We start from the raw sequence: 14414 nt of genomic DNA, 5'->3' as shown, positions 1-14414 counted from the left end.
TGTTGGTCACCGACTTTGAAAACACCATTCTGAGAAAAACGAGTTTAAAGTTTGGAATGCACTTAACATGGGATAAAAAACGATTTTCAAATTTGCGTGTAACTTCGAAAATATTGATTGGAACGATATGAAATTTTCTCTGTGTATTCCTAAATATATGTACATAAAGGAAATAAAATAAAATAAAAAAAAAAAATTTTTTTAATTCTAACTGTATGTAACCTCATAATAGCACTTGCATGTCAGCCAGAATTTGATAAGCCACCTCATGTTGCTAACAACATTTTCTCCAAACGTCTCAAATATTCCAGTTCTTCCATTAATTGCTATTAATTTTTTCAAAGCATCGTCTAATTTAGTTGTCGGCTCTGCTTCTTTTTGTTCTTTAGAAGAAGATAGCGCTTTTTCAATACTTTGCTTAATAAAGGATGATTTCGAAAGTGATATTTCGTTTGCGCCAGAGCTCATATGTTCTTCCTTTTCCGGAAATTTTTAAAATACACACAACTATTATTAAATTGAAAATTTTGTACTACTTTTTTCAAATGACCACTACGAAATGCGAATGGCAGCTAATGCTGATAATATTGAAAGCTTGTGGCAATTCCCTCATACGTTGGATACAATCGATGCACGCACAGGCTCCCAATTTTATAATTTTAAAGGATATTTTAGCGTTGTCCTGTTTGCTGTTGTTTACGCACAAAGCAAGACCTTTTACATATGTAAGTATAAGTAAATCATCAGACAACAGTATTTATAGTGACAGCTACTTGTACCAGGCTCTTGGGAGTGGCACTTTAAATATACCACAACCTCTAAAGCTTGTTGTCGGGGAGGGAAATAAAATTCAAAATTTTTTTATTGGCGATGATGCTTTCACTTTGGACAGGCACTTAAGGAAGCCGTATAACCGAAGCTTGAAATTAAGTGTTCCATCAGAAATTTTTAATTACTGGCAACATAGCGCAAGGATGACAATCAAATGAGCTTTTGGCTGATTGTGCAATAGGTTCAGAATACAGACCCATTGATGTGCAACCTAAACCTGTGGGTGCTGTGCTAAAGGCTTGTTGTGTCCTACAAAACTATTTAACACCACTGAGTGCGTTATAAAAGTACCACAATCAGATGAAAATTTATTTGTTTTGATCATTTTCAGCAATTTGTGTTCAAAATCATAAAATATTAATTTTTTTCTTAATTATACTCACCTGGTTTAAATGTTCAACAGCTTGCCGACAATTAAGAGATGAGGCTTTAAAATAGCGTCCCAGGATTTCGAGGATAAAATGGGTATGGGAGGATAAAGGAGGTCGTCCCGATCAATAATATATATAGGTATAGCCGCGGGAAACTTATAGTTTTCGATATATCTGCGTTAAAGTTGAAAATTTCAACTATTTGAAGTAAGTATTTTTTCGATTTGAAATGATTTTTACACTTACATTTTTCTTTTTTATATCGGTAAATGTATAGTTTAGGTCTCCCAATGAAGGAGGCCGCGAAAATTATAATTTTTTTTAAATCGTCTTATTTTGATGCGTAGATGAGCGTGCATTTTTTCAATAATTTATGTATACTTTTATATAAAAATGTATTTAACACACTTTGCACATATTTTTCAAGTAACTTAGTTTTTGTTTTTGTTGTTGTAGCAGCAGAATTCTGTAAAGTTCAGATCACTTAGCTGTAATTACACGATCAACGAGTTAGACATTTTATTGTAAAAAAAAAACGTTGAAGATACATGTAACAGTCACAATTTCTCTATCCGCCACTTCCTCCACAGACATTTTCATATAAGCCGCAATAGATTAATAAGCTTTCATTTTTATATCATAATCATTCATATCACAAATGTGATTAGTTGTTGATGCTAGAAACAGTCACCGACGCAAAGCTGTAAACTGAATCAGCTGATATCGACCTCACTACCACTTCTACCGTCCGCTTCCATGGATGACGTGATACGAACAGAGAACAAAAAGGCAACTGTCAAAGTTCAGGATGTCTGACGTTTAGCAATTAGAAAAAGAGATTTCTAAGATTGAAATCCTACAGAAAAATATATGAACAGAGAGATTTGTTGCTGCTGTTGAAGATCACTAACAAAAATAGGAAAACAATGAATATGAAAGAAAACGCGAAATTGAAATGTATACAATGAAATTTTTGGTGATGTCATGCTTAGTAGTATTAATTTTTAATTGAAAATTATAAAAAGCATTTATTAATTGGAGCTAGTACATATGTACATATATCCTTTTGATTAAGTATTGAAAGTTCAAAAATAAATTGTTTTAATATATAACGGATACATGTATAATAATATCTAATCTTTATAAACGGTGGGTATATTAATTTCAATTCCCAAAAATTATTATTTTGTCCGATCTGTTTACAATGGAAAAAAAACGCTAATTTTGAGGAGCTCTCACAGTGGAAAAAGTTGGGCATCCCATTATCCCTGATACGAAACTCTTTGATTCGAGAGAGAGAGCTGTCAAATTCACTTTTTTTATAACATTTGTCAATCATGCCACTATCGAGAGAAAATTGATAGGGTATTTTAAAAATAACTTTTGGGCATTTTGCATTTCGATTTATTATTTTAAGGTCCTCGTTATACGCAAATACAGCCCTAATTACGTGAATTCATATTATAAAGCAATTAAAAGTCATATAACATAATAAACTAATACATAAATAAAAAAACCATATCAAAGAAATAATAAAACTCATAATAAAATATCATGATTTTATGACTAACGTTTTAAATGCAACAATTTCGAATTTATAACAAATTATAGTAAACAAACTTTAGCTGCACGCTATTCCCAAGTGTATGTGTCGTTCCTTGAACTTTCGTTTCGCACTGCTTTTGTTAGCTAATTTTAGCGGGTTTATTTCTGGCATCCCGCCTTTTTCGATATCAGTGGTTCAAAATTCCCAAATATTGATAATCAGGGAAAGAGAATGAGAAAAAACTTAAGGAAAATGAGAGAGTCTCGTATCAGAGAACGTAAACGAATAGAGAAGGAGCAAATGTTAGCTGTACTAAAATGTTAATTAGGATGAGGGAACATCGAAAACGCGCAAGTTCGAAAATAAAATTTCACCATCCTCTCAATTTACGCAACGAACTACACCACTCTGTAAGCAAAATGTATATACATACATATGCACAGATGTTAATTGGTATGCGCATAAACAAAAATTGAAATAATAAAAACGAAAGAAATTGACTTCTGACAGGAAAATATTAATAGTGAGGGAAATAATATGAAAATATAATTAAAATATCATTCAATAAAAAAGGGTTATAAAAATAATAAAATAGTATATAAAAATATGATAGGATTTGAACTTAGGCAAAATATTTCATTGCAATAATTGAGTGTGCTATACAAGCAGCACCACAGACGATATTCAAGCGATTTTGTCTAATCTGTGAACTCAAACAACTATTGTTGTTTACTTGCTTCAAATGTTCATATGCCTATATGAATATTCTTGAAATTGCCTTCCTTCATTCGCATGTCCAAATATATTTGCATATATGTATACATATTGTGACGAACACGGATGATAGAACAAAATCGAATCAACGATAAACTGCTAGAAGCAACTAGTTAGCGAATTCGTAGTGCCGTTTCACATTGGGATTCAAAAGAGTCTGATGTTTTTCAAATTTTCTTTTGGTGTCGCTCTGGGCATTCACACGGTCAAAAAGAGTCCAAGTCGAGTCTAGTTTTTCTGCATTCCTTTTCACAAAATTTTCGTAAATATTAGTGCGGTTCGACTGCGCAACACTGCGTGCTGCGTATTTCATTTGTATGTTGAGATGATGGTCACACATTTTGCTTGCAATGCATTACCATGAATATGGTAGAACAATATGCATAATACAAGTACCTACCCGCTAAATAGTTTCAAAGAAATACTAAAGACGGGAATTCCCTAATCCACAAGAATGTATTGAATATCCGCTACTAATATTTTCAAGGCCAAATTTATAATAGGAATTTCCTAATCTTTAAGTATTAAAAACTCATAATTTCTTTACTCCGTATTAGAAATTCATAATTTCTTTACTCCATAATCTATATCTTAATTTTCTCCTTATTTACAATTTGTCATAATATTTCTATTATTCTATGCATACGTATTTGCATATTACATACAAAAATAGATAACAGAACTCAAATTTGCGATCGAATTCATTTGAAACCGAGCGCTCTTGCAACCATTCAAAGAATTTGAAAGTGAAAAGGAATGCTGAAAAGGGTAGCAGCGAGCTGTTACGAACAAGAATACAAAGCGTGCCACCCGAACACGAGTGGGACGGTCCCTTCGTCTTTCCTCGTCGTCCCCTCGCCCACAATAAACTGGTATGAGACTCTTTTGAGTCCCTGTGTGAAACGGCACGTAGTTGCCAGAAACAATGTTTTGTTAAGCGGCCTTTACACGGTCATTTATGTTTGCAAACATGGTATGATGCAAAAAAAACTGGTTTTCGTTTAAACGGTCGAACATGCAATCATACTTTATTTCTCTGTTATTTGTGGACGAAGCAACATGGGACGTGCATTAGTTGCAGCACTTCTAATTGATATTTTAGAAGAAGACGAAGTAGAACAAAAAAAGCAAAAAAGACAGAGAAAAACTTGGGTAAAGTAATGGCGATCAAGAAGACCAGTTTTTTCACATATAACTTTCTTAAAGGAACTTGAACAGTCCAGCCCGGCGGACTACAAAAATTTTCTCAGAATGGATCCTTCTGTATATAGGGAACTTTTGGAAAAAGTAACACCTTATATAGAAAAAAAAAATACTATTATGCGAGACGCAATTTCGCCTGATGAACGTCTCTCTGTAACATTGAGGTATTTGGCAACTGGAGAGAGCTACGAAAGTTTGAAATTCCAGTCGTATATTTCAACTGCAAGTTTAAGCAACATAATTATTAAGACATATGAAGCGTTGATTAAAGTTCTTAAAGATTTAATTTTAGTAAGTATATATATTACATGAAAATGGAAAACAAAACAAAAATAAAATATTTCTTCAAATCAATAAAAATAACAAAAATAAAAGTTTGCTTATGAATAGTCAGAGTCGTTCAACAAGTCCGTAAATGTCTGATATTCCGTGTTGTTTCCATATTGTTGAATATTTATGGTTTTCTGTGGTTGTATGTTGGAACTGGAAATTTGTTGATATTGCTGTGGCTGAACTGTTCTATGAAGTCTGATGTGCTGAACTTGAGGTTGAGGAGCAGATATAATTTGCGGTGAACTCAGAAGAGGGGGAGAAATTAAGTATTCCGGACGACTTTGCAATGTTCTTGAATCAAAACATGTTGACGAGTTTTCACTATAAGAAAAAGGCGTTGATGCGCATCTTGTGTTAGGTACGTTGAACATCTGATGGGAATTTTCGTGCAACCGACACAAAGCTCCTTGGTACAACACTTCCATAATGGTTTTATTGGCAAATAATTGTTGATTAGGGTCAAGTTTCCTGAAGAGGACTTCCCAAGTCGAACTGAAGGTACTTGCATCGTCATTGGGCCGCGTCGAATCTTCTAAAGCTTTGACTGCTTTAATAAGCAACTGTTGTTTTTCTTTTTTACCAAATTCTACTTTGTCTTTTTTTGAGCAAAGTGCATTCTAAAAATAATAAATAAAAATAAAAACTATTATTTTTCCAGTTGCCGAAAAGGGAAGAAGAATGGAAAACGATAGCTTCTAAATTTTATGAACTGTGGAATTTCCCGAATTGCCTTGGCGCTGTCGATGGAAAACATGTAAACATTACGAAACCACCGCACTCTGGAGCATACTATTTCAACTATAAGAAGACTTACAGTATTGTTTTGATGGCCATAGTCAATGCAAAATATCAATTTATAATGGTGGAGGCTGGAGCAAACGGAAGAGTTTCCGCTGGTGGCGTTTTCGGAAATACGAAAACAATATAACTATCGTCTGTCACGGGCAAGAAGGGTTGTAGAAAACGCGTTTGGAATTATATCTTCCAGATTCAGAATACTGCTCACTACAATACATTTATCTTCCGAAAAGGCAACGAAAATTGTTTTAGCAATTTGCTATTTACACAACTTCTTAAGCACAAAAAGCAGTGAATGTTATCTCCGAATGATAAATGATGTAGGTGAAAAGTCGGTACCTGCTTTGATGCAAATAGAAAAAACCACAAGTCGGAAGAGTACTACCAACGCCAAGGAAATTCGAAACTCATTTTGTGAATACTTTAATGGTGTCGGATCAATGTAATTTTGCATTTCGTTTTATAAATAAAAATATATGCATAAATAAATAAAAATGTCCTGTTCGTTTTACTTACGTCTTCCACAGTCGTGTCCCCGTTTTCTATTGATGACATGCCAGTCATCTGTGTTTCTTGCTCTTCCAAGAATCCTAGGTCATCAGAGTACCACAAAGATGGTACATATATTTCATCAACTCCTGCTCCAGACTTCTCACTTCGCTTTATTGTTTTAAGTTCACGTCGATAACATCCACGAAGTGAGCTTATTTTATATTTTAAACTTTCCAAATTTGCATTTGGATCTATCTCCTTATATTATATTTTTGTAGGAGTGCTTCATAAGCAGCATTCTTCTTAGTTTTGTTTTTATACTCCTCGCTTTTAACTTTCCATACTTCTGGATGGCTTCGATAAATTTCAGAGAAGTCCTTCCACAGTTCTTCGTTTATCCTGGACGCCATTACGCTTCGATGTTTGCTTACGACTGGAAAAATATACTGCGTGCATTAGCCCTTTTAAACAAATACTCTTTTGAATCCCAAAAATATGGAGTAAAGAAATTATGAATTTTCGATACATAAATATTAGGAAAATCCTGTTATAAATTTGGCCTTGAAAGTATTAGTACCGGATATTCAATACAATCTGGTGGATTAGGGAGCTCCCGTCTTAAGTATTTCTTTGAAAATATTAAGCAGGTAGGTATTATGCATATTGTTCTACCACATTCATGCTAATTCATTGCAAGCAAAATTTGGGACCACCATCCCAACATACAAATGAAATATTCAACATACTCTAAGTGTTGCGCATTCGAACGGCACAAACATTTCCGAAAATTTTGTGAAAAGGAATGCAGAAAAACTATACTCGAGTCGCTGGACTCTTTTTGCTATTGTGTTCATAACAACATCATGTTTTTAAAAATGTATAAAAACCATCGCACTTGTATGACGAACACGAATTTATTATGTTTACACGCTCATTCTTCTCATCACGCCGCACATGCTTGCAAACATGAATGACTGTGTAAAGGCCGCTTTACAGATTTACTATATCAGGGCTGCCGGATTGTGCAGCAAACACAGCTCTAGTTAGAGTGTTGTCGTGATAAGAACAATTGAGACATAAGCAAGAAGTTGTAAGCTCGAATGACGAGCAATAAGTGTTAAGTTGTTGGAATTAGAAATAAAGATAAGTGTGTTGCCATTAAATTGGGACTTTTATTTAACAATCCAGTGATCGAACTCAAGAGTGTGTTACAGGTAGGCGATTTATCGAGGAATCCGTTACAATTGGTGTCAGAAGTGGGATTGTCAAATAAATTCCCAAAGAGAGAATTGTTTGAAAATGGCCAAGTTTAACGATCTGAAGATTCATCAACTGAAAAAGGAGCTGCAAAAACGTGGATTGGCAACAAAGGGAGTAAAGTCCAAATTACAGTCGCGGTTAAGAAGAGCCATGGAAGCAAAGAACATTAATGTTGAGGAATATGTCTTTCAATCGGAACTAGAGGAAGAGAAAACAAAGAAACAAGAGAAGGAAGCGTGTGTACCAGTACAAGGGTCCTTACAGTCGAAAGAGCTGGACGTGCGTATGTCAGCGCAGGTGTCCTCGCAGTTGGAAGAGGAGGAAGCATGCGAACCAGTAAATGGGTCCTCACAGTCAGAAGAGCAAGAAGCTTGTATACCAGCACAAGCGTCCTTACTGTTGGAAGAGCAAGAAGCGTGTATACCAGAACAGGTCTCCTCACAGGTGGAAGAGCAGGATAAAATTAAACCTGAAACGGATGACTCTTTGGAAAAAGGTCCAGAATTTTCAGTAGAGGTTATTTATACTGCGTTGGAATCCTTCTTTGAGAGTTTTTCAGCACAGTTGTCAGCACCAAAAGAGCTCGACGAGCATATGTCAGCGCAGGTGTCCTCACAGTCGGAAGAGGAGGAAGCGTGTGTACCAGTACAAGGTTCCTCACAGTTAGAAAAGCAAGAAGCTTGGATACCAGCACAAGTGTCCTTACAGTTGGAAGAGCAGGAAGCGTGTACACCATCACAGGTGGAAGACCAGCATAAAATTGAACCTGCAACGGATGACTCTGTGCAAGAAGATCCAGAATTGGAAGGTGCATTACATAAGGTGGAGTTGAACCAATGTACAACGATTGGAGAAATAACTACAGGAAGGCCAGTCACAAAATCATATTGGGCAGAACGGAGCAGTTTAAAGTTAGTGTATGGCTGCTTGCATCGAGTATGGAAAAGCGAAAATGGGCAAACCTTCCGAGTACTTATGGTTGTTCCAAGGGTTGGAATTCCTGATGTTCTTAACGTTCAGTACAAATGTCCAAGAGGAGGACACTTGAGAGACATGAAATCCTTGGAGCATTTGAAGCAAAGGTTTTATTGGACTGGTTGACTCCTGGATCAAGGTCCAGGAGTCATGGGCAGATGAAACAGCACAATTCGCGTGCGTCAGTTGAGAAAATAGGCGTATATGAAGATGGTCCATTCCCCATCAATAAATTAGGAAATAGTCATGTTTTGGTAGTCAAGGACCATTTCAATGAATGGCCACAAGTATACACAATTCCTAACCAAGAGACTAAACCAGTGGCGTAGGCATTCATCAACAAGTGGGTAACGAGATTCGGTGTTCCAATGGAGTTACGTTCTGATCAAGAATGGTATCTAGAGTCAGCTTTAAATCAAGGGATGCACCAGAAACTGAGTATCCGGAAAACGGCTGGAATCAACTCCAAGAAGAGAAGGACGGCTAACGATGTCAGCACCAGCCTAGAAGACGAAATGGGGGACATAAAAGCTTTGTGTTTGGTATCACAAATATGTCTAATCGGGACGATCAGACTTAGGTTGAGGGCAGTGTGACGAACACGGATGATAGAACACAATCGAATCAACGATAAACTGCCAGAAGCAACTAGTTAGCGAATTCGTAGTTGCCAGAATGTTCTAGAAGCAATGTTTTGTTACAGATTTACTATATAAGGGCTGCCGGATTGTGTAGCAAACACAGTTCTAGTTAGAGTGTTGTCGTGATAAGAACAATTGAGACATAAGCAAGAAGTTGTAAGCTCGAATGACGAGCAATAAGTGTTAAGTTGTTGGAATTAAAAATAAAGATAAGTGTGTAGCCATTAAATTGGGACTTTTATTTAACAATCCAGTGATCGAACTCAAGAGTGAGTTACAGGTAGACGAGTTATCGAGGAATCCGTTACAATATGTACATATTGTAGCGATCACGAGTACCAGATCATATCAGAGCTAACGATAAACTGCCAGAAGCAACTAGACAGCGAATTCGTAGTTGCCATAATGTTTTAGTAGCGAACTTTTGTTAAAAATTTACTATATAAGGGCTGCCGAATTGTGGAGCAGACACAGTTCTAATTAGAGTGTTGCCGTGTAAAGAGCAATTAAGCTTTAAGCAATAAGTTATAAGTTTGAATAGCGAGCAATAAGTGTTAAGTTGTTGGAATTGGAAATAAAGATAAGTGTATAGCATTAAATTGGGACTTTAATTTAACAATCCAGTGATCGAGCTCAAGAGTGAGTTATAGTTAGACGATTTATCGAGGAATCCGTTACAATTGGTGTCAGAAGTGGGATTGTCAAATAAATTCCTAAGGAGATAATTATTTGAAAATGGCCAAGTTTAACGATCTGAAGATTCCACAACTGAAAAAGGAGCTGGAGCAACGGGGTTTGGCGACAAATTGATTAAAAACTGAATTGCAATCACGGTTGAGAGAGGCCATGGAGGCGGAAAAAATTAATGTGAAGGAATATGTCTTTCACATGGAATTAAAAAAAAGACAACAAAGATAGAAGAAAAGGAAGAGGGTCAATGCTCGTCAAAGATTGTGGACATAAACATGGTTTTTGCCGCAATATCGCAAATGTCAACGCAAATATCGACACAAATTAATGAGCAGAAAACACAAATATCGACACTAATTAAAGAGCAGGAAACACAAATGTCGACACAATTTAAAGAACAGGATACTCGTATGTCTCAAATGGAAACGCGATTGTCAACGTATTTGGAAGAGCAGTTCGCAGCGCAAGATGCACTTATATCAGCACAGGTGTCCTCACAGAGCAGGATGCACGGATATGGCAGGTGAACTCCCAAATAGCAGAAGTGTCCTCACAGATTTCGGAAGAGCGGGATAAAATTAAAACTGAAGTAAATGAATTGAGAGATCGTCTCCGTGAGCTACAATTAAGGTTAGTTCACTTAGCTTATGCACATAAATCCATGGATTACATCGAGGACACGAAAATTCAGACTGTCATCAATGGAATACAAGATAATACTACACGATTCGCTGCATTAGCATGTCCAAAATTGACGTTTGCAGAAACCGTGTCGTATGCTCTGACACAGGAAACTGCATCTCAGCTTTGCAATCAAACATTTAAAGCTCACAAAGTAGAAATAGAGAAACACACTTGGAACCAATTACTTGAAAAAAAGGACAACATGCAGAAAGCACTGGAAAAATCTACGGAAGCGTATAAGAAAAATGATGGTGTGTTTAAATGCTTCAACTGCGGAAAAAGTGGCCATATTGCACGCAACTGTAACCAGCCCCATAATCCGGTTGGACGAACACGCAAAGCTGAGGAAGGTAAGGACAATCTCAAATACAACCAATCGTTAAACTTAAGCGAGCCAGCCGAAAAGGGCACGGGATGGCTCCCGCAAGCAAATGCCCTGTAATCTCCATTTCACAAATAAGCAGGAATACGAGTAACGTTACTGTTAGTGGATGTGTAGACGGTAAAAAGCGCATACTGACTGTGGATACGGGCGCATCACATTCCATAATTCGATCTGATCTAGTTGAGAAAGAAGTGAGACCGTTAGCTGGGGTAAAGTTGCGTACTGCAGCTGGAGACCCTAGTTCTCGGAAAGATAACGTGCGAAATCGTAATTGGAAAGGCAGCCGTGTTACACAATTTTATAGTGGCAGATATCGTTGACGAAGTCATAATTGGAGTAGACTTTTTAGCGAATCAAGGAATCAAAATTGACATGAAAAACAGGATTATGTTCTATAGAAATATGGAAGTGCCACTTATGTTCGGTCACGATAATAAGTACAACGTCAGACGAGTGATAACAACAGAGAGCCAACAGATTCCACCAACATCAGAAGCAGTTATTTGGGCAGAAATAGATGGAGACTATGGGCCAAAAAGTGGTGGATTGTTGAGGCCACAAAAGAATCTACACCTAACTTACTTATAGGCAAAACCCTGGCTATGACAAGACAAAATAAACGCGTTCCAGTAAGAGTACTTAATGAGTGCAAGTTACCAATCAAACTCTCCAAAGGAGCTGTATTAGGGCAGTGTCAAGAGATTGAGGCCGTAATAAATTGCGAAAAAAGTCTTGAGGAAAATTCCATGGACGAAAACGATATATCGAGCGAAATTAACGCATGGACCGAGGAACTAGAGGCAAACTATCAAACTTCGGCTAAACAACTTCTTCTCAGATACTCATCCATATTTGATAAAGACGATGCCAAACCAGGAAGAACCAAAGTTGTGAAACATTTTATTAACACAGGTGATGTGAGACCAATCCACCAGGCTCCTCGGAGCATTCCTTTAGCAAAACGTGAAGTTGTAAGTCAGACCATACGTGAAATGAGCGAAAGCGGTGTAATCGAACCATCAGAGAGTCCGTGGAGCTCACCTGTAGTACTTGTGAAGAAGAAAGATGGCAACATGAGATTTTGTGTCAACTATAGAAGGTTGAATGATGTAACGAAGAAAGACAGTTATCCACTACTTAGAATCGATGACACACTTGACTCGTTATCAGGCACTAAATGGTTCTCAACACTTGATTTAAAAAGTGGTTATTGGCAAGTGGAGGTAAACGAAGAAGACAAAGAAAAGACAACTTTCAGCGTTGGTGATGGTCTATGGCAATTTACCGTAATGCCCTTTGGATTATGTAACGCTCCTGCTACTTTTGAGAGACTTATGGACCAGGTATTAAAAGGATTACACTGGAAGATCTGTTTGGTATGCCTCGACGATATCATTGTGTTGGGTAAAAGCTTCGATGAACACCTTAAGAACTTGGAAGAGGTTTTCCAAAGAAGTGTTCCCTTTTCAAAAAGGAAGTAAGCTACTTAGGACATGAAGTGACAACGGAAGGCTTTTGCACAGCTAATGAAAAGATCGAGGCAGTAAGAGATTGACCCACTCCTAAAAATTTACATGAATTGCGGAGTTTCCTTGGGCTATGTACTTATTATAGACGATTCGTACAAATTTTGCCAGCGTAGCAGTAGCCTCCATGAACTCACGAAAAAGAACAGAGTTTTTGAATGGACTAAAGAACAGGAAGTGGCTTTCCAAACTCTGAAGAAACGGTTAAATACTGCGCCAATGTTGGCATATCCGGTCCCAGGATCAACGTTTATTTTGGATACGGATGCTAGTGGACTTGCAGTAGAAGGCGTTCTATCACAAGTCATTGATGGGCATGAGAAAGTGGTTGCGTATTACAGCCAGACCATAAGCAAGCCAGAGAGAAATTATTGTGTTACTCGGAGGGAATTACTGGCATTGGTGAAGTGCCACAAACATTTTCATAAGTACCTTTATGGCCAGCGATTTCGGGAGAGGACAGATCATGCAGCATTAAAATGGCTTCTACAATTCAGGAACCCTGAAGGACAGTTGGCACGGTGGATTGAGAGACTCCAAAGTTATGACTTCTCTATTGAACATCGCAAAGGTAGTAGTCATGGAAATGCTGACGCCATGTCCCGCCGTCCCTGTAATCTGGAATGCAGACATTGCTCAAAAGCTGAGGCCAAAGAAGACATTATAGAAGTCCGATTAATGACTATAACATCAGACTGGGATCCGGAGGAGCTACGGAAATGTCAGCAAGAGGATCCAGATTTAAGAATTGTAATACACGGATTGAAGATAAATAAACGTCCAAAGAGAGAAGAAATAGCTGCAAAAAAGCCCAGTTGCAAAGGCTTATTGGGCACAATGGAATAGTTTAAAGTTAGTTGCTTGCATCGCGTATGGGAAAGCGAAGATGGGCAAAGTTCACGAGCTCTGATGATTGTTCCAAAAGTAAGAATTCCTGAAGTTCTCAACGAGCTGTACAACGGTCCTTCAGATGAAGCAGTACAATTCAGGTGCGCCGTTTGAGCGAGTAGCCATGGATGTAGCTGGTCCATTTCCTATCAGTAAATTAGGAAACAGATATGTTTTGGTCATGGACTATTTCAGCAAATGGCCAGAGGTATACGCAATTCCTAACCAAGAGGCAGGAACAGTAGCGGATGTATTCATCAACAATTGGGTATCGAGAATTGGTGTTCCAATAGAATTACATTCTGACCAAGAAAGAAATTTTGAATCAGCTCTAATACAGGAGATATGCCAGAAGCTGGGTATCCGGAAAACCCGTACAACTGCACTACATCCGCAGTCCGATGGCATGGTAGAACGATTCAATCGAACTTTGGAAGAAAATTTGAGGAAAGTTGTGGACAAGTATCAAAAAGATTTGGATACCCATCCTTGTTCCTGATGGCTTATCGGTCTGCTGTACATGAAACAAACACAACGGGGCAGACTCCAGCAAGAGTAATTTTTGGTAATGATCTTCGACTACCGATTGATTTAAAATTTGGAATTAACGCCAACGGAGGAAGGAATACTAAGGAACTCAATAGCATCCTAGAAGACGAGATGAGGGATATACATGCTATGGTGAGACAGCGCACCAAAATTATGAGCGATAAGATGAAAGCAAAATACGACAAGGCAATAAACTCTGACGGTTTTATTGAAGGCGACTGGGTATTATTATATAACCCACAACGAAAGAAAGGGCTGTCTCCCAAATTACAGTGTAATTGGGAAGGACCATACCAGGTTATTAAACGTCTCAATGATGTAGTGTATCGCATACAGACCATTGGAAGAGCAAGAAATAAAATGAAGGTAGTTCATCTGGAACGGCTTGCAGCGTTTGGTACTGCAAACATGTCTAATCGGGACGATCAGAATTAGGTAGAGGGCAGTGTGGCGAACACGAGTACCAGA

The 14414-nt window shown here is 37.5% G+C and overlaps 1 protein-coding gene and 1 pseudogene across 1 annotated transcript; both read left to right on the top strand.

Annotated features, from left to right (window-relative positions):
- Window positions 1-4498: 4498 nt before the first annotated feature.
- LOC118680475 (uncharacterized) lies at window positions 4499-6492 on the top strand (annotated as a pseudogene).
- Window positions 6493-7647: 1155 nt separating this feature from the next.
- On the top strand, window positions 7648-11040 carry LOC138857744 (golgin subfamily A member 6-like protein 26). Its single transcript, XM_070111442.1, has 2 exons — window positions 7648-8260; window positions 10415-11040. Exons 1-2 carry the CDS (start codon window positions 7648-7650, stop codon window positions 11038-11040), a joined length of 1239 nt encoding a protein of 412 aa, XP_069967543.1.
- The last annotated feature ends 3374 nt before the right edge of the window (window positions 11041-14414 follow it).

The sequence above is a fragment of the Bactrocera oleae genome, chromosome 6 (genome assembly GCF_042242935.1).
Source record: "Bactrocera oleae isolate idBacOlea1 chromosome 6, idBacOlea1, whole genome shotgun sequence".
Taxonomy (NCBI): Eukaryota; Metazoa; Arthropoda; class Insecta; order Diptera; family Tephritidae; genus Bactrocera; species Bactrocera oleae.
The sequence above is the reverse complement of the archived record's forward strand: the minus strand, read 5'-3'. Positions and strand labels throughout refer to the sequence as shown.

Excerpts from the sequence above, each read along its gene's own strand:
- LOC138857744 (XM_070111442.1), top strand. The coding sequence starts at position 7,648 with ATGGCCAAGTTTAACGATCTGAAGATTCATCAACTGAAAAAGGAGCTG. Across the intron at positions 8,261-10,414 it reads AGCGTGTGTACCAGTACAAG|AGCAGGATGCACGGATATGG; the intron begins GTTCCTCACAGT and ends GTGTCCTCACAG.